Here is a 27,241-nt window from a genome sequence, read left to right on the forward strand (position 1 = left end):
AGACTGTGGGATATATAAATGCGCAAGAACGTTCGGTTGGAATTGAGTGCATCGTGTAGAAAGAGTGTAACGCTGTGCATATTAAAAATCCTTACAAAAACTCCTGCAGGGCAACATGTATGTCCCAATTCGACATACCCTCATTTTCCAGTGGATGTCCAAGTTCCCTACCTTTCATCTCGGTTGACGCCTACCTTGCAGATCATACCTATTGTATTCAAGGATCGAATTGCATCATTGACCCCCCCCCCCCCCCCCCCCCCCCACACACACACACCCCTATCCCTCCCAGAGTTGTATGGCTATTCATGTCTCTCATATTTTATAGATAGGAAGTGCCAAATAATTGGATGATGTTGAACTTTTTTCTCTATCTCGAAAGTTCAAGATGTTGAAATGGTTGCCATTCCAAAGTTGTTACATGGAACATTATCACGTATATCTCTTCTAACGTGTTATATTTAGTAAATGAAAACAATATTAAAAATTTATGACACATAAGTATACATTTCCGTTTCATACTTCCCTTAAACTAAAACATGAAGGAAAATAACGAAATGTGTTGATGAATCACATGCTTATATTACTTATTGTGAATTAGTATTAATGTTTAGAAAACACATTTTAAATGATTATAGTTCTACTTTTTGAATCTCGTTAAAATATATGATTAAAAAAAGATCACATACATAGTCAGGAGAAATATGAAGCGGAACTATTATTTTCTAGTTTTGGAGAAGTAGTAGCAGCCGATATACCTTGTGTATGTCCTTCAAACAGCACATATCATTGGTTAAAGCAAGAAATTAAGGACGCCGTGGAAGGGACCAGATATCATAATTGGCAAGGTTACTGGTTATGTCTACAATGGCAAGCTCCAAGTAGATATTTATAATACTAATCACGACTAGTTGATGCCACGGGGCCACAGACAAATTCCTGATTGGCTGCAGACCTGCATTAATGAATTCATAAAAGGTGAATTAAGATGTACTGGCAAAGCGAAGGAGCAAGACTAGTAGTCCCCAGTACTGTGTGTCGTGGTCCTAACAGGGGCGAGAAAATGGTCCAAAATTAAAACTGATGGGAATGGGTCAACCGAACTTGTAAAGGCATGTCGATACAGAAAGCCAATGAGACATATTCCTATATATGACACAAATGTCAGCATGTCTATGCAAATCCGCCCACTAAAGAATAGGGCAGTGGAGAGGGGAAAAAGTTTGACGTTTGACTCATCAATTTTATTTAAAATGTCGGTTTTAGCAGCGTCATCCAAATCTTCATCCTTCTACAATGACAGTAATATTATAGCAGGAATGAGGATTTATGTCGGACAAATGGTAATTTCCAGCAGGGAGTTGGTATACAGCCTTTTGACATGAGGTTATTAGAAAAGACGAGGGACACCAGTAGGCGGATGCAGATAAATGAGAAAAGGAAGAAGCAGTGAACAAACTAACAAAGGTAGAAGAGGTGGCTACACATAAGGAACCACAGAACAAGAAAGAGGTGGTCCTATTAACAAACCGGGAAGAACAGTCTGCAGCATAGAAGCCACAGGAAGAGGAGCATTTAAAAAAAACTTGAAAGGGAAAGAAAACCGGACCTGCAACGAGACGATAAAGTAGGCAGAGGACCTGGAGGTCGATCGAAAGAGACGTTTATTGTCCAGTGCCTTGTTGTCCTGAATAAACCAGAATGAAAAGGGAATATGATCTTGCTGACCCCACATCAGAGATGTTCAGCCCTGGATTAACAAAAGAGATCATGAGAGACAGGTCTTTCCAACATTTTAGGTGGTGATCCTTCTGGTTCAATCCTAGTAAGTTTACAAAGAGTTACAACTTATGGTTCGTAAGATGGATAAACAGGGAAGCAGCCATTTTAGACGGGTGACAGATACCAGGCCATTGCATCTCACCGCTTAGGATTGTAAATTGCCATGAAATATTCACAGGAGAGGGTCAACTGCTTACACCTTATTAACACCAACAGTTCTAAACTGTAGGATCAGGATATGTATTTATACATCCCGCCATTGTGTTATTGTGCTATGGTCGTTTTTTTGTATTCTTGTCTTTCATTTTTGCTTATATGCCTTGTCTATATGCCATTTTGTTTTTCTTTGTTGACGCAGTAGTTTGTTTTAAAGTGATTAGGATTATTACACAATGTTGATTGCTGTACCCTTATTTTTTACATTTTTACCTATTCTGTCTGGTTGTTCTGCTCACACATTGTTATGATGGTTCCCTTTTAGTTAATAATGTATTGTTACTGCTTCAAAAAACATTACATTTATTTTATAACTATATATTTCTTAAAGAAATACTGAGGAAAAAGTTTTCTTTTATAGCCCAATATACGAAATAAGGAAAAAAAGCCGAAAAAAGCTCCCCGAAACACTGAGTATGGCTTGCTCTCCCTACTAATATTCATAAAGGGACGTTTTATATCCAGTGCTTTATTGTTCTGTTAAAACCAGAATGAAAAGGGAATACGATCTAGCTTACCACACATCAGAGATGTTCAGCCCTAGATTAACAAAAGAGATCATGAGAGACATGGCTTTCCAACATTTAAGGTGGTGATCTTTCAGGTTCAATGCTTGGTAAGTTGACAAAGAGTTACAACTCATGGTTCGTGTGATGGATAAACACAGAATCAGCAATTTCAGACGGGTGAAAGAGTCTGATTTTAAGGCAATATTCCCTCAAATATGTTTTTTGAGACTCAATCCAATTCAATGAAATAGCAAGAAATTTAAAAATGAAAGGAGTAAATACAAGGTCAAAGATGCATGTACAGCTTCCCTAAATAGGAGTAATACCACCATTGTTTTTTCCCATGTTAGTCTTAGTCAAATTGGCTCTTTTCAAAAAATTGTGCAGAATTTATCTTCGTTTCAAATACAGAAATACTAGGCATGAGTAAAGTTTTATCTTGTCCACGTACTACAGACAAAATTTCACATAGCATGTCATTTCATATTAGATAATAACCTCACTGGAAGTTAACCAATACAATTGTCACCTTTTTTCTTGTTTACAAGCTTTAGTAACCATGTAACCACAAGTTTCTAAAATAAAACAAATGGTGCTTTGAAACACCCAAGAAATATGTTTATGACTCAGATTTTTCGTTTCTGCAATCAAATACAAGGTTTACTTCCTACAACTGTCAAATTCAAGGTAATGTTTGTTTTGACCCTTTTTTGTATGAAACCGGATGTGACATACTATGATTGGGTGGTATTACATTTAATACAAGTGAAAGGTTTAGCTAGCTATAAAACCAGGTTTAGTCCACCATTTTCTACAAAAGGAAATGCCTGTACAAAGTCAAAATATGACAGTTGTTTTCCACTGGTTTGGTGTTTTTGAGCTTTTCATTTTGCAATTTGATAATTGACTTTCCGTTTTTGTTTGGAGTTCGGTATTTTTGTTAATTTACTTTCTGCTGAAATACATAAACCATAAGAGATATAACCTCGTAGCAGCAAATATTTAGACGGAAGATATTCCCCCTAATATGGAACTCACTCTTCTTTGTTATTATGTTCCTAGTTGGTTAGGATGATAAAAGGCTTGTTATTTGTGGGATGGTGAAGATTGTTTGAGTTTGTGGTGTGACTTTGTAGTTGGTTTTTGACTTAATGCGACATTTATCTCCATTTTTGCCTTGCCTCATTTGGATACTTGTCATGGGCCGAGTTGTAAATTTGATGTATATACCATGTTTAAGGTAATTTAGGATGAAGTTAATCTAATATGTTTAGATCCAATGCTCAGATATAATGGTTAGATTTACACATTACTGTAGATTTCTTATATTTTCTGGTTTAGATTATTCGTGTGTCGGTTATTTGCTATATGTTTAACGGACTTAGGCTCCGAATCAGAGCGTTTTCAGTTGTTATGACTTTGTCGGAACTATACAGATCCTACTTTTTAAGATAGATTGGATGTATCTCTCCCTTAGTTAAGGGATTATCCCAATCAGGAGCAGATACTGTAACGATTTCGCCCCTTAAACCGAGCGGATATGATTAATTAGAAAAAGAGGCTTGACCGAACTTAGTTTGCATGGATCCTTTGAGTAGGTATAAGGTTGAAATAAAAACTAAGTCTTTAAGTTATTACTTTCAGATGTACTTTATGAAGCATCTTTAAAATCAAATATTTACAACTTATTGACAAACTATACATCTATATCTATATACAACATGTCGTAATCATCCAATTTATAGGTCAGGAAGGTTGACTAAAATTACAAGAAGGTTGATTGCTTCTAAATGTTGAACTTCTCAACCTTCCGTTACCGATTTTATAAAATTCTTATACGGGTTGATTGAATAAAATAATCATTTATTATACATGTTATATTTCTTTTCACTGAAATTAAAGTAGATTTCAAGAAAGCCTCTCTCATAATATTATAACAATAAAAGGTTGAATAAGCGAAACGACGGTTGACTGGGAATTTCCCGTAGGTTGAAGGTTGACTTATGCAAAACAAACAGAAGCCATGTGAAATCCTTAACATTAGAAGGTTTAGTTTTTCTTAAAACATATTCAAACTGCGTACATGTACCAGACTTAGAGTAGACTTCGGTTCGGCCATTGGAACAAAGGTTGACTAGAATTTTGTTTGCGTGCTCAAGAATTCATTTGACTGCTCTTGCAGACGTCAGAATAAATCTAAAGTTGTTTTGTAAACCTTCTATGTATACATTTTTTGGTCAGTATATCAACCAATCAGAACGTTTGTGATGTAAACAAGCAATCTCGTGTAATAAACCGCCAATACACAACTAATATGGCTACTCGAGTAAATAGGCTATTTCACTGTTTGGATTAAGATGATTACGGCTAAAACTCAAATTATAATATTAAGAAAATGAATGAATTAATAGGGTATACATATTCCCACATCATTTATCATTAACATAACTGCAACCAACCGTATATAGTCTGAATGAGGTGAAATTCCATCGTAAAAACAGCGATGTGAAAGCGTAAACAAAACAGCTTATTCATAAAATAACGGAAAACTGTGGTTTTAAGCACGAGATTTATTAACTGAACCATACGATTACTAAATTGTAACAATATACGGCAACCGACACATGTGGGCCTCTTGGCAGCTGAAGCTGAGTCTGCGCACGCATACAGCGCCCTCTTGTGAATGGTAATCTACAGCGATAAACATAGATGCTACGTCCAAAGATATTAAGGTATTGTGATTGTATAGAGCCCTTACACACACTAGTAAAGGTCGGGTCCTCTCAGGGGACAATTGTCTTACCACGAGACATAAATTGCCTAAGTATATAAAACGTTTTAACCCCAAATAAAACTTCAATAATGCCGATCACTATGTAGTGTGTGTCGTCATTTAATAAACAGTAAAATAATGACGGAGGCTCATAAAGGTTACGCAATTACTAACATATCTAATTGAACTTCGCCCTATTCTTACACAAGATTATTATATGATGACAGAAAGCATCATCATAAAGTATTGCGTACACGAGAAAACTACATTTATGGTTGTCAAAATAATAACAAATTCACTAACACACAAACAGAGCATATAAATGAAACTTACCTGATTGCAAAATTATGTCTAACATTAAAAAAATATCCGTAAATGAAGAGAATGCACTAATGTAAAGTACATGAATTATACAGAAACGTGTATTGATAGTATATCTTTATTCTATGGTTAAATGTTCTAGAAAATTAATTAGGTCACACTAAGGATAGAGTACTACGTAATGTTAATACAATTTATGTTTCAAGCAGGATATATAATATGAAATGTCCGCTTTAGTTTATTTTTGGCTCATCAATATATACAGACGAATCGAGAATCTGTTTCCCTAATTGTGTTTAGAAATTGTTAAAACTAATCTTGATGACTTGAACTAGGTATAATAATCGATCTCACTAATAATAGAAACATGACATTATGTGCATCGTAATCTTAATGAGGAACAATTAAAAACGTGATTATCTGATAATAATGTAATTAATCAAGTATGAGAACCTTAGCTATTCATCATTAATAAAAATGTATATAAAACTTTTGCTTAAATACTCCTTAACTTTTGGTTAAACAATGTCAATATATTGTACAATATAATACATATAGGCGATTTTTTTTTTTAAATGTATTGATTTAAAACTTTTTCAAATATTTGATCTTTCTTTAAGTTTTAACTTAAATATTTGACATAAATGTATGTTTTTAACCTACAAAATTTACTGTTTACACATGTGTAACTGGTCTGACAGCAGGGATGGGGTATTCGTAATATTTAATCGTAATCGGTTGTAATTGATTACATTTGTTCAAATAATCGTTAGTAATCAGAAATCGAAAACATGTTCAACTACATGTATTCGTAGTTTAATTGATTACAGCAAAAACATATGATTTAATCATCGATTACTTCAGTAAAATATAACTTAGTTTAAATGAAAATAGACAACTGCATATATTCATCAGCTATAGTCATAATAGTAGATTACATAGAATGTATTATTATGACTTGGGTTTATATAATGCCTTATACAGATCTATGTCTCAAGCTGCATTTGGATCAAATAGATCTACCATATTTTACTGTATTGCCAGCTTTTGAAACAAATGACCTTCAATGCTTGTCAATAATTTTAGACCTTTTTATATCAAATAAATGAAAAGATCTAAAGTAAATAAGAAAAAAGTCCTTATTTAAGTTCAGCACTACATTAAAGTAGTAATCAAATTTGCATTAAAATTCCTTAAAGGTAATTTTCAATAGAGTTGGAGTTTAGCTTAGAATAGATAAACTGTTGATTTGTCATAGTGTTTTGATATACATATTAAGAAAACGTACAAATTCCTTTTGACAATGAACAAATCCATTGAAATTTTCTTGTTCAGTAACAGAAACATGTATCCCATTTTGACATTGAAAATATATATTGTTTATAATGTTTAATAGAGACTAAGAAATTCTCAACAACCTTTTTTTCTATACCAATCAGATGATCAAAACTTCTAAACAATGAGATGCAGACTTTGTTATGGTTTCAATTATGTCTAATTATTTGAGAGATTTATATTATATTGTTTAAGGTAATACATTGTACTTCACTGACAATTTTGTAATCTGTAATTAAAGAGGTTATCCATACAAAAGGATGCATTCATGCATGTAGTTATAAATTATAAATTTCTATCTTTCAAATTAGCTGAACTTATTATTCTACTTTTTCATACTTATTTTAGAGGAAACTTTTAGCATAAAAAAAATAAACTTAAATCAATAAAACAGCAAAAATTAGCAAAATATGGAGAAAATGACCTAAAATATAAAGAAGTAATTGATGCAATCGTCAATGTCACGGCAAGAATTTTATCACCACTCACTCATGTTGAAAACCAAAATTTCCCAAATTTTCTAAATACTTCAGATCCTCTGTAAAAGCTTCATCCTAGAAAACAACTGTCACAACAACATTTTAAACTATGCTTTAAATGCTGTTTGTGTTAAGGTCTAAATTTCCACAGTGAATACTTGAGCATCATAATTGTGTTTAATTTTCTTTCTTTTTTTTATATTTTTTTAGCATATAATAATTTCTTATAATAAAGTTATCGATTGCTATCGATTACATAGAAAAATCAGAGTAATTGAATATTAATCTATTACACAAAAATTGTTCAAGTAATCGATTAATCAGTTATCGTGTCTATCCCTGTCTAACAGCACCTGGATTTGTAAACGTATTTGTGTTTCAGATAAAAAAAAAATAAATTCTGGGATACATTTGTTGTCATCACTTTTTGTTGTGAGATATCTGGTGTCAGTCATCAGTTAAATGCAATGTAATTGTAACCTTTGGGGGACATCAAAAACAATTTTAACCAAATTATTCAATTATTTTCAGCTCCTACTCAGCTTTCATTAGATGTTTCTGAAACTTTGTACTTTTATTATGATTGATCTTGCTTGCTTACTACCTAGTTGAATTTGTTTCAAGCATACATTTAGGACAATAACTAATTAAAAAGAAAACAAGACAATAGGGACCTTCTGCAAGGTAGAGAGACCGGATTCAGGACCGGGAATAGGACTACCACTAGAAAATAAGGTTAGGATGGATATGGAAAATTGTTTTGCCTTGGAATTGGTCACAGCTGTACCCCACAGAGTGTTGTTGCAATATCTTAATAGGAAGTTGAAAATGTGCCTCATTTATTTATTTTTGGAAATCTTTCCAATATAGACACCGATCACTTTTTTCTTCCTGACATAGGATTTTGATATCGGACTACTGGACTTAAGTAAGATATCCATTACATGTAATTACTGTTAAAATATATATTAACAATAGATATTTGAGGCTAACAAAAGGTGAAGCGGGATATAGTTGCCGAACTGCTAGTTTTCAAAAGATATTTACTGAATTAGATATTATGATTTTTCTTTGCTAACAATACGTCTATTGCCTATTACAACATCAATCTGCAGACATTTTGTACACGAGTTATTTACTATGATTGAAATAACTAATTAGTAGAGGTGAAAGGTACATAGTATTGCATATATGTTCCTTTCACCTCTTTTATATAAGGGGATACCTTTATACACGTAATCGTCTTTCGCATCGGGCAGCTAGGGTGTAAAAATACGGATGCCTGTTTAAAAATCAAAATTATCAATAAATAACACAAAATGAGACATAATGTCTGTCAAATGTCCTTTATTAAAATTTTGCTCTATTATTGCAAATCATTAAACTAACTAGTTATTGGCATTTGTCATCAAATTGTCATGAAATCATATAATGGTATTATATTGATTTTACTTTAAAGCCTTTATTGTACACGTGTTATTGTTTCCATTGCTTTCTCAAAAACTATATCAGTTACAAAAATATAATTTCCAGACTATTATAACGATTTTACCGAGGTATTAATAATATCTTACGAGTTGTTCGTCAATTTAAAACGTGTCTCATATTGCTTCCAAATTTTATCAAATTATAAGCTTGGTATCTTTGATGTGTTTTTACACATTCAGTGCAGTTATAGGAAATAGAAAAGATTTAGAATTTATCGACAATATTTTTTTTTTACTGCAAAGAAAAAATACTGAAAAAATTTTTAAAAATGAATTTTATGAAAAATTATAGGTACCGTTGAGTTGTTCAACACCCACTTAAAGTAGCAATACATCAGACAATATGTTTCTGACTGTTAAGTTTAAATATCTTCGAAAAATTACAAATTTCCTCTCAATAATAATATCAGAATTTATTTACGATTATAAGGTCCTTCAACTTTCCAGTTAAAGACCTTTTGAGTTTTTTCTGATTATAATTTTTTTCCTCCACCAAGTTTATTTGTTTGCGCTGTTTTATTTAACAAGATGTCACTTAAATATTTAGTAAATGACTTAAAACATGTTAAAATAGTTTATTCGGTTTGAAACTGACACTGTTTTATCAAATACTTATCTTCGTATAAGTTGTCTCCCCGAACACTGTCTTTCTTGTGATCACTTTTATTTTAAAGATATCTACACAATTTTTTTTCCAAATTACTCGATACATCCTAATGTTAATAATTTTACGGATGTTATCCGGAGACTTAATATAAGAGTTATTTCCCTTCTATGTATTTAACAATTTAGTGAAATGTAATTGTAATGCGTAAACCGTGAGAGTTAGAGAACTGGAGTGTTTTGATTTCTGGTCTGAGTACATCAAAAAGAAAATGAAATAAAGGTCAAATTCATTTTTGTTTGTTATTGTTACTACTCAGCAACCGTAATGAATACTCACAAAAATGTTACTCAATTGTTAGTTGCGTTATGTCGTAATTGAAAAACATTTGTTCGAAAGGTTACGGTTTCATTATAAAGGAATTTTTTTTATCTAAGAAGTCTGAAATAGACCACGAGGTGCCAAAAATGCATCGCTGAAAACATAACCTTTACTTCCATTAGCATGGTCAAACAATAAAGTTTGAAAAATAAATACTTCAAATTATTTTTTCCGATGTGTAAGTAGACATAAAATCTTATGAATCAATTTATGCTTATGTTTATTTATGTTATGTATAATGTTGAAATGTATAATACTAACATTTATAAATCTGTTATTAAATATGCTCCCTGAATACCTAATGGAAACGTAGCCCAATGATATAAGCTAGGTAAATTGTTTAACAGCATATAGAGCAATACAGATTATTTAATTGTGAAAAAAAAGATGTCTGAAATATGATGTATTGTGATATAACTTAGTCAACATACACTGTAAAGACCTATGGTCCTTTTTTTAAGGTCCTTACTTTATAACCTTGAAATTAAGGTCAATGTCGCATTTGAATTAAATTTTATATTCTAGATCTTGACCTATCTGGCTTTTTTTACTTAAATTTTTGATTCAAGCGTCACAGATGTGTCTTTTGTAGACGACACTCTCGTCTAGTGTAATTATACTGTTGATACTGGTATCTATGATGGGTATATTTACTTCTTATTGATACTTGATAAATTCATGGGGTCTATTGCATTCGGTTGGAAGAGGTAATAGCATAACAAAGGTCAACCGGAAGTGATCATTTATAAATTGAAAGTTTTGTGCACTTAATTTCATGTAAAAATACCTAGAACCATATAAATATGTTTTTGAATAAGTATGAAGGTGCGGGATGAAATAGGAAGTGACATTTTACAAACCGGTAGTAAATTATCTCCTTTATTTCATCATAAAGAAATACAAACCATGTATTTTCGAAATCCCTGTTGACTATGCTATTTTTTGACAGCAGTAGAACTTTGAAAAACCGTCAGTGGCTAGTTATTACTTATCTTCAGTTTGAGATAAACCATCTTCTGACATCAGAGCTTCAATTTTTCATTTAATTTTGTTGATCAAATCTAATTCGATTTGGATATAAAAACCTTCATTTTTTCTCTGAATAATTGGGTTTATATTTGGTTATAATTGTATTTATTTTTTGTTTGCATTCATTATGGCTACAATATTCATTTAACATTCAGATAAAAACGTACAATAAGAGGTTAGTGATTTTCAAAAATAATGGCATCGAACATAATTGAAGAGACATTAATTGTCAAATAGCATCTGGTGAAGTACAATTGTTACTGTTAATGTAATTACTTCCACTGGATCGATACCCCTGATGTAGGACTGCTAGTCTCCAAAGGTATTGCAAGCCCATTGGCCAGTACTTTTCTACTGTTATCAAAATACGGATATTTTTTTTATTGAAATTTGATTTTGTAAAATCTTAAAAATTATTTCAAAATAAAAAATGTATCTCCCTTATGAATACATCTTAGTCTTTGCAAAAATAAATCTATACTTTTAGGTTGATAACTCTAATTATCGTGTATACATAAGTAGAATCTCTTGTGGGAAAATGTCTCATATCTAAATAAACATTTAGTATATTGTAAACTGCACATATATGAGAGGAATGTTATTTTCTTCTTGTTTACGTTTTTTGTATTTCGAAATAGTGCAAAAGTTTTTTAGCTGAATACTTACAGAAAACAAATTCTCTAAATATTTTCCTCCTACTGTGGAATTACTATACTCTGTGTTTATAAGGCAAGTGTCTCTTGCTGGACATGGATAATGAAATATGGATAAAATGTTATTTACAAATGTCAAGGATATATGTGCATCCGCTAAAATTAGATAACATATACTTGAAACTGCTTATAGAATTTTAACAAAACAAATTCATGATTACCTTGCTCCTGTTTAAATTTGTGAACCATGCAAAGCATAAGAATACAAAGCTTAATAAAACCGAATGGTATGTCAGAATTTCAATCTACAAATATTTATGTCAATTTTAGTAATCTGTTCGTTAAGGCTAATATGAGCATTTTTGATAAAAAGTAATAATGAAAACTTGTGTACTTGAGAGGGTAATTTGGTATAGCGTTGTCACTAATTCTATTTAATCTTTTGTTTATTTCAGTCATTAATTGCTAAAAATTATTGTTTTGTATTACCGAAAAGTGAATGGTATTACTTGGTTGTCTGGTGTTTCACGTTAAACCGTTCGGAAAACGCTATACACCTACTTTGGATCATAACCAGAATTTTTGTATCCAAAGAGAGACAAAACAAACGTTCTGTACTTAGGCCTGAAAACACAATTATGTCGTAGTGCATTTCTTTTAGACAATGAATGAAAACTAAAATCAAAAAAAAAAATCCAAACTGCGTTTTCTCAATTATATTTTTACAGTGTGGTGTACTACTTTTGGGACAATTTATATCAAAGTTATAAAAAACTTCATCAGCTCTAACTCAAAATATGGAAATTTTATTTTAAGAAGGGTCGAGGGTATACAATTGAAATTACAGTTTTCTCTAATAATTTGTTGAATGAAACCTCTTTACATATGGATGAAAAAATGCAATAAAAATAGATGGTCACCAACCATCTAAGCAAGTTACTGACTGCTAAAAAAGTAATTTGTACAAAGACTAGTAGGGAAAATTGCACCTGCATTACCTTTAAACCTAAGAGAACTAAATTACAGATTTTCATTAAACTTTCTATTCCAAGAGAATTAAGTAAAGTTAAGAGAGACCCCCCCCCCAAAAAAAAAAGAGGGGTCAATGACCTTCTAAGACAGATAAATCGCTAAAAGTGTGAAACCATGGCAACATAAAAAGGTTATTATATAATAATTTTGATAAAAATGCACCTTTTTCTCCCATTTTTAGCCAAAACTATATAAAATGAAAACCTAATTTTGGATTACAACACCCGTTAGTGATATGCAGGCCCAATAATAGTGATATTGAAGGTTTAGATTTGTATGTAGTCTGTGCCTGTCCAGAGTCAGGAGCCTGTAATTCAGTGGTTGTCTTTTGTTGCTGCATATCATATTTATTTTTCGTTTATTGTTTTGTACATAAATCAGGTCGTTAGTTTTCTTGTTTGATATGTGTTATTGCCTAAAATGACCCAAAATGATTTTCAGTCATACATGACCCAAGACTATTTTATACACATATGGCATGATACTTGTAATTTTGTTTTACATTTAAGGTACATTAAATATATTTATGTCTAATGTGATCAGCGTAATAGATGTACATCAAAGCTGGGGATACAGAATACAGAAACCACCCTATGACTTACTATCTGAGTGCATGAACACTTATGGACACACCTTGCTCGGTTTTTTGGAGGCAAATTAGTAACAAGGAGAGAGATTCCAATCAAAATGTAATTTATTAAAAACGACGATCAATATTATATACAAAACAGGGGAGATAATCTTACAAAGGGTAACATTTAAATGCCCCTTATTTAACTCTCCTGATAAAAAGCCAGCCTACAAAAAAGGTTGCGTACAAAAAAGGCCGTTTACAAAAGGTGGCGTATCAATAAAAGGCCACTTACAAAAAGGTGGCGTATTATAAAAAAGCCACTTACAAAAGTAGCATATCATAAAAAGCCATTAACAACATAATGGCAAAAATCATGGAAATTAAAATCACAAAATTCACATCATATTTAAATGTACAAGGTAGCAAGTTATTGGGGTAGGGGGTGGGATCAAAAATTGTCCAGATTAAATTTGCGACCTTTCTTGTCGCAGATAAATATTTACCTCAGAATATATCTGTTATCTGATTGGTTGGTTAAAATAGATTAAATAATTATGCAATTTACACTCAGTTCAAATTGACTGTTTAAATCAAATAGAAGTTGTCCACATAGACATACATGAATTTATAATATAAATTAGATTGTGGAAGTATTGTTTAAACTGAAAAACCCTAAAAATTTTAAATTGGTAGAAAAAATTACATTTTCATGTAAAGCCACCTTCATTCAAAATCTCTATTTCCGGGGACAGAATTTGAATAATTGTAATATTGCAACATAGATTGTATTGTCATGAAACATTGTCAACTCTTTTATGATTCCTTAAGTTTAGGTCATGCCAAGTTTAAATATTTTTTTTTTCTTTTCAGTTCGAAAACACATTTTTTTTTTTTTTGAAGCAGAGGCAAATTTAGGAAGGGGCAACCCTTATGGAGCTACATACTATGTATAAGGTTAATGCATAGACTTTTTATATGTCCCATTCTTAATACTGCATAGTTTGGCCGCCCCTTATTTCAAAACCCTAGATCCGCATCTGTCTAGTGCATTTCTTTAAGACAATAAATGAAAATAAAAAAGTTACACTTGCATTTTCTCAATAAGATTTTTACAGTGCTCTATTTTTAGAAAAACTATATCAAAATCATAGAATTGTCTACCAGCTCTAACTCAAAATATGTACAATATTACAGTGTATGTTAAGGAGGTCTATAATTCAGTTTGACAGTTCCATACATACTAATTTTTGCCTTTTTCAACTGGACCAAATCACCTTTTTACCTCAAAATGCATGACCGAAATTTTGTTTACGTGTAATTTCATCCCTCTAATTACTATTTTATGCATAAAATACAAAAGAAGTAAACAAGGAAAGAGTATGAAAATAATTTGTAAGTTAGACACTCCGATATCATCCACACTAGGGACTATATTTGTAGACACTGAAAACCACGAAAACTAAAAGATGATTTCTGTGTACAAGGCCCAATTGTCACACATTTCAGTCGACATGTCATTAAAAAAATGGTATCTTTGATTAACACAGTGATTTAGAGTTATTTTGATCATACTTTAAACTAGGGCTCTCTCTAGGGTGAGTCCGTGAGTCCTGGACTCATGAAAATATGTCTGGACTCGTCATTTTCAATACTGATGAGTCCTAAGATGCATCAAGATTGTAAATTAAATGTTGTATCACTGAGCAGAAATACATGTAAATATATATTATCTACATTTCATGATGTCATTTCCCCGATTTCTTTGGTCATTTGGACTGAAATAATAAATTATATAGCAATCTTCTTGCTTTTGGACTCATGGCAAAAAATGATGAGTACCTGGACTCGACTTCAAAAATCCTAAGTGATCTTTCAAAATAGAAAATTATTTTGTATACCATACTGTTTGCGTTTGCTTAATTGCAAAATAAAAGGACCCTATATTATGCAGATCCATGGTATGAAGGCTTTTAAATGTAGAAATAGGAAAAGATCACAAACGTTCACTTCCCATATGTTTATGAAGTCTGTATAATGGCCTGGTTACCTACATATTTTCTTTGTTGTTTCATGGTTCAATTGGCTGTTTTAATGTCTAATTATAGTCCATTCAATTATATCTACACGTATACATCAAATTAGTTAAATAACAAGAATAACCTTTTAAATTTTGCCACTATGGTAATAATAATTATAGAACTATTTGTTAATACCAACTGATAAAGCATAGCCTAATTTGAATTAATCTTCATTGTAGAATTTAAAATTTTGTTCATGAAAAGTGCACTGTTCAAGTAAAACACATACTGGTATAACTTTATTAATTCCAACATTTGACATACAATTTTGCAAAGAGAACACAATTTGAATCCAATATTAGTTAATTTGTTTTTAAAGATATAGTTTAATATGAAACTTCACCCTATCATTTATTTCAATATTCAACAAAGCTTTATATGTGCAAAGTTTTACAAGGACAATCTACAGGGGCAGATCCCAAGTTTTTGAAAAGAGGGGGATTGGGTCATGAATTATGGTGTCTGATATAAAGAACACACCTGTCAGGCTGGACTCTTAAGGGCCGCATGTAAATGGTGATATAGACAACACATATGAACTCTAAGGTCTGCAAATCATTTGTCAAAACATTTATTACATGTACATTTAACTATGTCTATGGTTTTAATTCAGGCTCAGGAGCGTTACTGTTTTTTCTTTTTTTTTTCTTTTTTTTTTACGAATTTAGCTGAATATCATTATCAATATCAGAATAAGCGCGAAAATCGGTTGGCAGATTCTTCACCAATAAACTCATTATATATTTCAGGATTAAAATTGTGTATGCCAGACGCGCGTTTCGTCTACAAAAGACTCATCAGTGACGCTCTAATAAGAGCACGAAGTTAAGGCAATAAGGCGCTTGTCGTGTTTCTTCTAGTTCGTACTACTTCAGCGGTTAGTATCTCCTCTGTTTTCAAAAACAGTTAATAACCAATGCTTATCCTGATTTGTCCGCCACGGTTACTAAGCGATTACTTTGAAAGTCTTTGTGATAAACAAACTACCTTCTGCAGCATTGTAACACACAATTGTGTTTCAATTCCACCTTTTATCTAAAGAAAAAAACAATATTAGAATAATTGTGTTATAGCATAAATTAAATCAAATGTTTCCCTTTAACTGTGTGGGTAAAGCTCTCCCCGTTCCGGATATATTATCATATTAAGTTCCCATAACTAGCATGTTAAGAACAGATCACCTTCATTTATGATGAGTGTGTCTTTATTTCTTGCAAGGATCCTGAACATTATACTTTTCGTTACTACAATCTCGCTCTCTATCACTTTTAACGAATTATCATCGATCTTTTACACGCTTCCGGCGAAAGTAAGCTAACTTTAACCAATGTCTATGTTGAATTAACTGGTTTAAGCCTTGTTCACCATTTGTCCTTGAAAACCATGGGAGAACTGTTTTCATTTTACTTTCGGTCAAGTTTTGATTTATATCATACTGACTTGAGAAACACGACAGGGGCAAAATGTGAAGAAGAAACTGCTTATTCTTCAAGAAAACCTGTTTTTTATCCTAGTTTTTGGCTGAGTTCCTGTTGTTCAGTCCTTGGTTATCTTTTTAATATTTTGTTGTTGTTGTTTGTTATCTGTTGTTTCGTCGTTTTTATTTTTTTTGCCATGACGTTGTCATTTTTTTACGTATGATTGTGCCCTGATTATCTTCTCCCTATCATATTTTTTTGGTCAATCAAAAACTAGTTTCAGTTCTACTAATAACAAACTTCAAAAGTCTACATCAGTATTCCTATTTATGAATTCGTGTTGTTTCATATTGAGTGTTGCTCTGACCAGCAAACAAGTCGTGGAAGTAAGAATTAAGCGTGGTGTCGTCGGCAATGTTGATGTCAAAAGTTGGTTCTAAAAGATTGTGATTAGGCCAGTTTATGTCAGTTTAAGTGGAAAAACAATGATAGATACAGGACTTTTGGAAATCATTTGTGTAAGCCTTGGCACATTTAATTTCCACGGAGCTCAATCATGGTCTATTGACTTTAAATATAACGCATAGCTGTAATACAAATGACACTGAATAACTTGATTTTCATCTAATTCGTATATATTTTATTAATTTAGATATTTTAGGTAATGATGATTAAATGCCAGATGTGGAAGATAAAAATCGGTTGGATACTCGTTGTTTTCCAAGTTAGTATTAATATATTGAGTATTTATTCTTGAATATTCTTCTTCTAAATCATACATAGGAATGTATTGATGTTTTGGCGTTGCCAATGGTTTTTTAAATTTGCTTTAGAGGAAAAGTCCCCGCAGATACATGTAATTTTTATGGCAGAGTACACATAATAATTTCAATATTCTTTGATGGCAATGTTGTCCAGTTAACATGAAGTGGCTGTCATTTTCTAGTATATATGTAAACAAATAAAACAAAGTTATGGTAAGGATTTCTTCTGAACAACCGAAATGCATATGTAATATGATCAATTTAAAAGGAAAAAATAACGGAGGAAGCTGCCAAAGGGTGTTCACTGATACTCGTAAATGCATTTAGATATGCCAACAAAAGAAAAAAAATATGATCAAATGAATGCAAGAGGAGGGAAACTGACGGCGCCAACAAGTTATGAATGTGACCACAGAAACAGAGAAAACAAAGGATGTTTATTTAAATCTTAGTTTAGTATAAGAAATAAATTTGGTGATGAACTAGTTTAAAAACCCACTTCTCTTTTATTTGTTCAATTAAAATATGTTCACATTAAACAAAGATAAAACCACAATTGATTAAGTTGAGAATACATATACGTGTATATTTTAAATATTAATGGTAATTCATCTTCGCTTTCCTAATCTAAATGTTCCTACACTTTCAGATCTATATGCTATCTGTTAAAACATACAACTTGAAATGTCCTTTGCAAGCCAACTGGAAACTTCGAGCACAAGTAAAGTGTAACAGCACGTTGAAATACTTTTGCTTGTACAACAATGTGGCAGAGAAATATGTTGAAGGATGTAATGGCCCAGACTGGGATAGAAAAGGTAGTAACTACTTTATTTGTGGTCATGTGTTTGGGACATAAACTACCCCTTTGTTTGACTATTTCATCGGCTGAATAGGCTCTACTTGATCTTTTGGCACTTGACTAAAATATTGGTTTTTGCCAAGTTTAAGTATATTTTCAATTTCACATAGCATTAACCAATAAAATTGAGAATGGAAATGGGGAATGTGTCATAGAGACAACAACCCGACCAAAGAGCAAACAACAGCCGAAGGCCACCAATGGGTCTTCAATGCAGCGAGAAACTCCCGCACCCGGAGGCGTCCTTCAGCTGGCCCCTAAACAAATATGTATACTAGTTCAGTGATAATGGACGTCATACTAACTGTAATAAACATGTTCTCAATCAATTGAACTAGAATGTGGGGACCTTTTCGTCAAAGTTCCCAAGAACATTCTCCCAAAAGCTCCCGTTTATTTATTGACATGTTCATTTGAATCAAACCGGGCGATTTATTTACCTACCAAACATTAAGATTATTAAACAGTACCATGTCTGGAACTTTTCAAACACAACGAGTCTTCTGTTATAAATAGTTCTTGTTTATAGATGGCGCACCAGTTTGATGACAGATAGTCTATTACGGTATTCTAGTTCTCCATGCTGAAACGAATATAAGCTAGCGTAACAGGTGTAGCAGCCTAATATTTATGTCAACAATATATATTCTTTAAACTTATGTCAATTCTCTTTTTTGCGCCACCAAGCCATGCAAATTAAAGACCCATTGGTGTCCTTGGTCTATGTTCTGCTCTTTAGTCGGGTTGTTGTCTCTTTGACAAGTTCGCCATTTCCATTCTGTATTTTACATAAAGCATAAATATAAATATATACATATTACTATAAGTTAATATTATTCATTATCCATAAACATACGATCAACTAAAAAAAACTGCTGCCAGACAAACTAATTTGCAAATTTTAAATGCTTCAACAAACCCCTATAGTACATGCATTACTCATTCATGATGATCGCAGTTATCATTAACTGCATATACTCGTCAAAGCTGCATTTCGGGTATGAGCCATCCAATCATAATTAACAGAAACAAAAATATGCCCTGAGTATAAACATTATCACGTGTTTATAGTAAACACTACTTGACTGATACAACGTCGTCCTAAAAAAGACACAGCTTTGTGTTTTAGCATGCAAATACTAATTATAATATCAATCAGTATGAGATCATCTAAAGTTTCTAAGTAATAGTTCTAATGTATATGAAACCAGTTGAAAATGAGCATGTATTTTTATAACTAACAATCGATTGAAAATATATGAAGGCTCTTTATTAAAAGTCTAAGATGACATCAACAAAATAAAGTTGTCTGATATAAAGACCCTACAAAACACATTCATAAAAGATTATTAATACTAAGTGCAAAGTAAAATAACTCTGACATGTCTATAAACAAGTGTATTTGCACTGTATAACATTCCAAGTATAATGCTATTGTCATTCTCATTTACATCTATGTTTTTTGCCTCAAAGACTCAACTTAAACTTGTGTCTTACATGTAATAGTTCATGAATCTCATAAACTTAATTGCGATAATTATGTTGTTCCAATGTAAAAATATACTTCTACGTGAATGCATAATGAAATAAAAACAGTAAAGCATTAAAATATCTACATGCATCAATAAAGCAAAGTGTAAAAAGCAAAAACAAGCAGATTGCTAACAAAATTATAAAACTACATGACACAGCTCTTTGCTTACCTCAAGTGCTAATTTGAAGGTCATAAGACTATATGCTTATATGTTTATCGATAACATCATATGGTTACATCATCAAAAATTAACCCGTAAATATGCATTTATAACTAATGTGTTCAGTGTTTAAAATATGACCTCATATAAAAAATACATAATAAACATAACAAAATATGTTTCCTTTAATGGTAAAATAATAAAAGTTTTAAAATGAATACTTAACCATCTAATTACTACTTATTTATACACAAGAAACTCTTTCTTTCTGTTTAAAATCATATCACTCCCTTAAAAGTTATTGCTTAAGACTATTTAATATCTTAATTATGTATTAAACTATAATGACTTTAACGCAATTGATGGTTATTCGAATTTGTACGACTTTGCTCTCCCTAGCAGAGCTATAGAAAAAACAGTACATTAACGGGTGTTACACAGACACTTTTATGAATAGAATAACTCGTGCATGATCAGTGAGTTCATGTGCACTTTAAATTTAACTTTTTGTTTCACAGACATATTTCCTGTCTTTTTTATTAAAATACTTACGTTTGCATCAATAACTATATTATAACAATGTCTAAGAATTTAAAAAAGTGTCAGTATGTTTTCACAAATGTGTCTCTGAAGCTCAACAACTGTTTAATTTTTTAAGAAGGTTTTCAGTGTTGTTTCTAAACAATGCAGCAATTTTGAAGAGTTATAGAAGTTTTAACCAACTAGTGGCCAAATGGTCTATCTAGTCAAAATACTGTATCACTAGCCTGTCGAATGCAGGACATGGCAGGTGCGCTCGAAGGTTGTTGGTTCTCTCCGGCACACTGGCTTCCTCCACCAATAAAAACTTATCGCCATGAAATAGTACAATAGTGCTGAAAGTGGCGCCAAACAACAATCAACAAATCAATAAATAAACCAAGCAATTTTCTTGTTTTATTATAGGAAGTAAGCGAATATATGCCGGAGATTTTAGCAGAGGTGAATGTATACGGAAGCGTTTCCAGCCATTTATATTTTGGACCAATGGTAGTGTAAGTGATTGTATCTATGCTAAATCAATCTGCAGTGCAGAAGGACAAGTTGTTTACAACGACAATTCAACAAAAGATGACAGAGCATGCCGATGTGATTACGAAAAGAACTATATATTTATAAAAACTCCAAGAAATTTCTGTTTTTGTATACCAACAGAAGAAGACTGTTCCTGTTACATCAAATCATGTCCTATAAACTATACCCTTTCAGCAGGTATCTTACTTTTATTTTGTTTATTAGTTAAATTGCATGTACATTTTTGCTATTGTGTATTTTTTTATGAAACACTTCTAACCAACAATTTTCAAGAGTCAATATAGATCTGAGGAAATGTATATATAACCTGTATAACGCGTGAACATGTGTAATTAGTTTTAGTGGAAATAAAGAGATTTCCTTACTTAAATTGTATATTCAACATCGTTCACAAATTGACAACAAATATTGCGTAAGTTACATGTATTGACAGTAGTGATTTTGTGAAAACACTTTGTTTTGCACAAGGGGAGAGGAAAGGGGTAGCCTCTGAAGCATAAATGATTGGGTGAAAATGTGCATCTGGGATTTAAAAAAAAACATGTTTTGAAGTTGAAAGAAAATATCGACTTATATACATGAATGTCGAACCATTCATATATTTCTGACTCCGAACTGCAACCACTGATTTTGAAGTTCTCTCTGTATTTTTCTTTACACATGTAGGTTGTTTGATCAATTGAGTATTGCTTACAGATGTTTAATAACAGAGAGGCGAAAAATACCAAAGGGACATTCAGACATATAAATCGAAAACAAACTGACAATGCCATGGAAAAAAAAACGACCAAACCAGTATACAAAACACAACATAGAAAACTTAAAAATGAGCGCAACACAGACACCATTAAAAAACCGGGCAATCTCGGGTGCTATTGAAGAGTAAGTATACTGCTCCACATGAAGTATCCGTAAGGATGCTTATGTTAGTACACACCCAGAAGTAAGTCTTATTCGGTAAGTCACATTCGAGGAAAAGATCATCTATTTCTAGCTAAAAACAATTTAAACTCGGCAGGAAACTAAGAAGGCTTTTGGAGTCAATATATTGTGAATATACCTTTATCCATCGTTGAAGACCGTACGTTGAGATCCAGATATGTTTTGATTTGTTCATTGATTGCATGGCAAGCATTTCTTAATTCGATATTTTCTTTCAATTTCAATATATGAATTAAATGTTTTGTTATTAAATCCCAGATGCACACCTGTACCCACCATTTATGATAACCGTCATACAAGTGGGAGATTCAATTAGCCATAAAACAATATTTAAACCACCATTGTCCTCGAAATATGCCTGTAACATGTCAGGAATATGACAGTTTTCTTTTCACTTGTTCTGTTGCTTCATAGGTTCTTTTTTTGTCAATTTTTATTGACTTCCATGTTTTGATTTGATTAGAGTTCTGTATAATTGTTTTATTTTTCCTGTTTCGCCAAATTCGCGTTTCTTCTACCTAAGATTCATCAGTGGCACTCAAATCAAAACAGTTTGAACAACTTATTAAATATGAAATGTAAGACCATTGAAATTCAAAAGTTTGAAAAATGTTCCAAAAAAATGTATTTTTCTTATGCAATTTATTTGTTGATATTCATATTCCTTTATGTTAGAGTTACGTGGGTTTATTGTACCGATTTTTTGTGGTATGCATGCTCAAGTAATCTATCAATTGAAATTAAATGGATATTAAAACGAATAACCGATAGTGCAAAAGATTTCTGTAAGTATGTTTCAATGCTTTCGTTATTTCAGATTATAAATGCACCATAACTGATTTCCAGGAAGTAACACAGTGTAAACATATAACCAGGTAAGACTTTAAACTATTTCATTGAAAAATTCGTTTAACACTGTGTTGTACTTGAGGCTCATGTGTCACCCTCAATTGACAGTTTTACCTGAACTTATTATCATATTTATATAAAACCTATGTTGTCCTTTTTCAGTGAATAGTTTGATAACTACAGAGTCAGTTAATCCAAAGGTTGTTATTTTTCTTTGTTTGTTTATCTCCAGCTATCTATTAAAAATCAGCTGATGTGGTATGAATGCCAATGAGACAACAATCCACCAGTGTTCCATGAAATGGATGTAGTCAATTACTGGCAACTTACTGCTTTCCATTATAAACATGATATATGGTCGGTGCAAAAAGGCCCCGACAGGAAAACATGAAACAATTCAATTAGAAAACTATCGGCCTAACAAAACAATTTACAAAAAACAAATATGACAGACATGAACCAACAAAAACCATTGCACTACAGGCTCCTGACTTGCGACAGGCACATATAGAATGTGGTGGGTCAAAACTAGTTTGCTGGTGCCAAACTCTCTTTCTAACCTGGGACAGTGGTGTAACAGTACAACATAAGAACAAACTTAACAAATCAGGTAAAAGGGCTTAGCTCATCAGATCGATAAAAGGCAAAAATCATCTACCAGAAAACACAGACCGGACGTGGCAGCGTTACTATACATACTACGACGAAAAAGACATTTAGTAAAGATCTGTGAGTACTCGCAGATACTGACCGCTAGTTCAAAGCCAATAACAACTAATAACTAATCATGTATCTAAGACTAAATTATCAATCAGTCCACATCCTACATCCTATGTATTAAGTGTAAAGACGTCATAAACAGTCAGAGAAAAACATGATCTTGTGCAATGTCTAAATATAGATATCGACAGATAGTAGTACAGTGAATGTGCATATGTGCATGACAATACTATCAAGTATAGTTTTGATTTTTACTGATAGCAAAATTAATATTTTGGCATTGCATTAGGTCATGTTATTCTCTGACTGGTAATGACGTCTTAAAACTAAATACATAGGATGTAGGATGTTTTGACGTTTGTAATGACGTTTAGGTATACAGTTTTAACAGTAAAATAAGCACAATAAGTATACGGCTATGAAATGAGAAAAGACGTAATGGTTTTATTCATTACTAGTAATTGTTTTAAAGCAGACTTTTAGGGAAATCGGATGTCACTGTCTTGAATAAGAAGTCCAATGTATTGATAACATATTATATTACAAACGTTCAAATATAATATGACGAACATGAAAAATTATAACATATATTATTAAGAATTCTCTGTTGTTATATTCTGAAAAATAAGATATAGTTATTGAAAAAACAGTTAAAATTCGTAAGAAAGTAAATAACACAAAACCGAAAATAATGAAGCTAAATATAATGTGTACCAATATTAAATACAATCAACTTGCCAGTGAAGTACGTCACTGTTAAACAAATAAGGTTTAAGCATAAACATATATGTGTATGTGAATTCAAACCTTTTGTAGCTATAACATAACCTTAGATGAAAAAACAGGAGACAGCAACGGAAATATCCATCTGATTAACAGTCAAACATGTATGTTGTAAAAGTAGTTTATAAGGAATAGTAGATGTGAAGAAGTTTTGTGTCGTGTCTGTAACTCATGGTGTAATCTAATCACTATATTCATCATGTTTGTACAGTCCAATGAACTGACAATTTAAGAAAGGTCTGCCATAAAGCATGAGTTGAAGATACTCTCGGATACTGATAGCCCCGCAGCAGAGGTATCGACCAAGTACTGTAAAAAGTGAGAACAACACTTTGTTTTTTCATGCGTCCGACGCGCTTCTCTGGATTTACCTTCATTAGGAACGCTTAAAGCCGAAAAACATGGAAATATGTAGTGACATCATAGTAAAATAAATGTACATCAACATAAAGTGGTGTCATTTGTATATTGACACAAATTTCGTCATTGAAACAAATATATAAAAACTCAAATAGACGAATAACGATGTCCAATTAAGTGTATCGCCACATCATAGTAATACAAGTCATTAAGTGTCACTGCATGACAAATACATAATGTCGCTAATACCTCTTTTTATCATCATTGAGCGCCCATCATCCTTTGTCTGTCCGTCAGTCATTTGTTCTCATTTAACTATAAACCTTTTACATTTTCGTGCATAAGTTTTTTTTATTATTATTACCTGCACCAATGTTTACATCAATCATTTATAATACAACTATATATCATTTTATTTCAAATGTAAGACTTGCATTACATTGTAAAATTGATATACTCTTTTGAAACCTACAGGCCTTTTTTTAGAAACAAGGAATTAGTGCCATCCCATAATATTGCTATTCAAATTATTGTAAAAAGATTTTCAAATGTATTATGAGGTCAAAATAACCTCTAATTGCCTGCTGAATATTGTTAACATTTAAAGAAAAGACTCTTAACGGTCCTTTTCTTATATGTATATACTGCAGCATTCGCATAAATAAATGCTAATTTACAACAATCATTTTCCTGTTTAAAACTTGATGGAAGTTTGAAACAGTCTTCAGTTAAATAGTCTTGTCTTCGTTTGTATTTGATACATAGAGGCATTATGTTTAAAATATTGCCACTAAACCGTGAAAACTCTTAAGGAAATCCCACTTTCGCCTTCCCTAATATGGTTTGTTTTAAATGCCATTTACTAAGTTGATACAATTGATATTGATAATCCCTCAAATACGAAAATTTCATAATCATACATTTTCTTTTTTGTTAAGCGGTAATTACGTTTAAAACAATATGAGCAAGTAGTATTATCAGTCTTATACATAAACCTTCTCATAGTAAATATGCCAGGGTTGCTATACAGGCTAGTTCAAACCGTTATGTAGTGTGTTATGTTTTATCAAATACGAAATATCACTAATTTGTGTATCTTATACAAAGAATGTAAAACAGCAAATGCAAGTCCACGGGACAGTGGACTCGGTTTGAATCGGTCCTGTGAAAAATGGCAATATGTCGCAAATGAATTGTTGTACATGTGGCAGAACATTCATTGATTACTGTACTATTTTAAATGAAGAATGATATGTGAAATTGTTTACGTATGGTTTGTGGGATTCATTAACAACTTAACTAGACTCCAGATCAATTGGAGCTTAACATATGTTTTGATACGTTCATTAAAGAGAATTCAATGACAAGGATTAGTATCATATATCTTTTTTTTTTGTTTTATTAAATGTTAAGCCATTTTCTTTTTAGCTTATCTGGCTTACATGTAAGAGTTAAGAGAGCTAGTCAATTCTTTGGCGTCCGTCGTGTCTGCTATCGGTTGTGTCGTGTACGCTGACATTCATTCGTCGTTAAATTATTCAAAGAATTTTTTTTTCACCCCGAATGTAAGTATTTCAACTTTTTAGGAATTGATAAGACTAAAATATATAAGTGTTTAAAAAATGTACACTGTACACAGCAACATGATCAGTTACACAAAATCTACATAAGTGCCAAATATATCAAATCATTCGATGACCCCTTAAGAGGCTCATTATAACCTCTATTTTACTGGTGTCTAATTATTTTTGCTCGTTGGTTTTGAAAATCAAGTCATTTGAAAGCGGACTTTTTAATATAGCCTTGTTCACGTGTATAATCGAAAAATCTTTTTTTTTCTTTTTATATTTTGGTATTTGGTAATTACTATCTTTTTTCACATTTTACAGCATTCCTGGTTAACTGGAGTGACAGAGCTGCAGCTCCCATATTTTGCCTGATCATCATGTATATAGTTGGTGAGACATTTGTAGCTTAGTAACATTTTGTATTTACCTGTTCTCATAATACATTAAAAAAGTATTATGACTATGATATTTAATGATTATTTTTTCTAAGTGATCCTTATTCTTGTCCATACTTTTTTTGCTTAAGTTCTTTGTCTATAGAATGTCTTTATGCCATTTTGTTTTTCTTTGTTGACATCTGTTTTTTTTGTGATTAAGTTTATAACACAATGTTGACTGATTAACCTCAATTTTGACCCATTATGTATGTTTGATTTGTTCAAATATTATTGTCACCATGATGGAATTTTATGCGAGAATTTTAGCTAGCTATAAAACCAGGTTCAATCCACAATTTTCTACATAATTAAGGAAATGCATGTTCCAAGTCAGAAATATGACAGTTGTTTTCCATTCTAATGACATGTTTGAGCTTTTGATTTTGCCCTTTGGTAAGGGTCTTTCATCAGAGTTCGTTATTTTTAAGATTGATTGATGATTGTTGGTTGCTTAACCTCCAGTGGCAAATATTTCGTGCACGTGAAGGGCGAGGACAATTTAACAATGAATACAATA

General features: G+C 31.9%; 1 protein-coding gene across 1 annotated transcript; it reads left to right on the top strand.

Annotated features, from left to right (window-relative positions):
• Nucleotides 1-5,201: 5,201 nt before the first annotated feature.
• Nucleotides 5,202-26,709, top strand: LOC127703836 (uncharacterized). The gene is made up of 7 exons (XM_052207928.1): nucleotides 5,202-5,239; nucleotides 17,324-17,395; nucleotides 18,085-18,253; nucleotides 20,937-21,242; nucleotides 22,825-22,882; nucleotides 24,393-24,463; nucleotides 26,609-26,709. The coding sequence occupies exons 2-7, from the start codon at nucleotides 17,336-17,338 to the stop codon at nucleotides 26,695-26,697; spliced, it is 753 nt and encodes a 250-aa protein (XP_052063888.1). The 5' UTR covers nucleotides 5,202-5,239; nucleotides 17,324-17,335; the 3' UTR covers nucleotides 26,698-26,709.
• Nucleotides 26,710-27,241: the final 532 nt, after the last annotated feature.

This window comes from Mytilus californianus, unplaced genomic scaffold (genome assembly GCF_021869535.1).
Source record: "Mytilus californianus isolate M0D057914Y unplaced genomic scaffold, xbMytCali1.0.p SCAF_52, whole genome shotgun sequence".
NCBI classification, from domain to species: Eukaryota; Metazoa; Mollusca; class Bivalvia; order Mytilida; family Mytilidae; genus Mytilus; species Mytilus californianus.

Excerpts from the sequence above, each read along its gene's own strand:
- LOC127703836 (XM_052207928.1), top strand. The coding sequence starts at position 17,336 with ATGATGATTAAATGCCAGATGTGGAAGATAAAAATCGGTTGGATACTC. Across the intron at positions 17,396-18,084 it reads GGATACTCGTTGTTTTCCAA|ATCTATATGCTATCTGTTAA; the intron begins GTTAGTATTAAT and ends CTACACTTTCAG. Across the intron at positions 24,464-26,608 it reads TCTGATTAACAGTCAAACAT|CATTCCTGGTTAACTGGAGT; the intron begins GTATGTTGTAAA and ends CACATTTTACAG.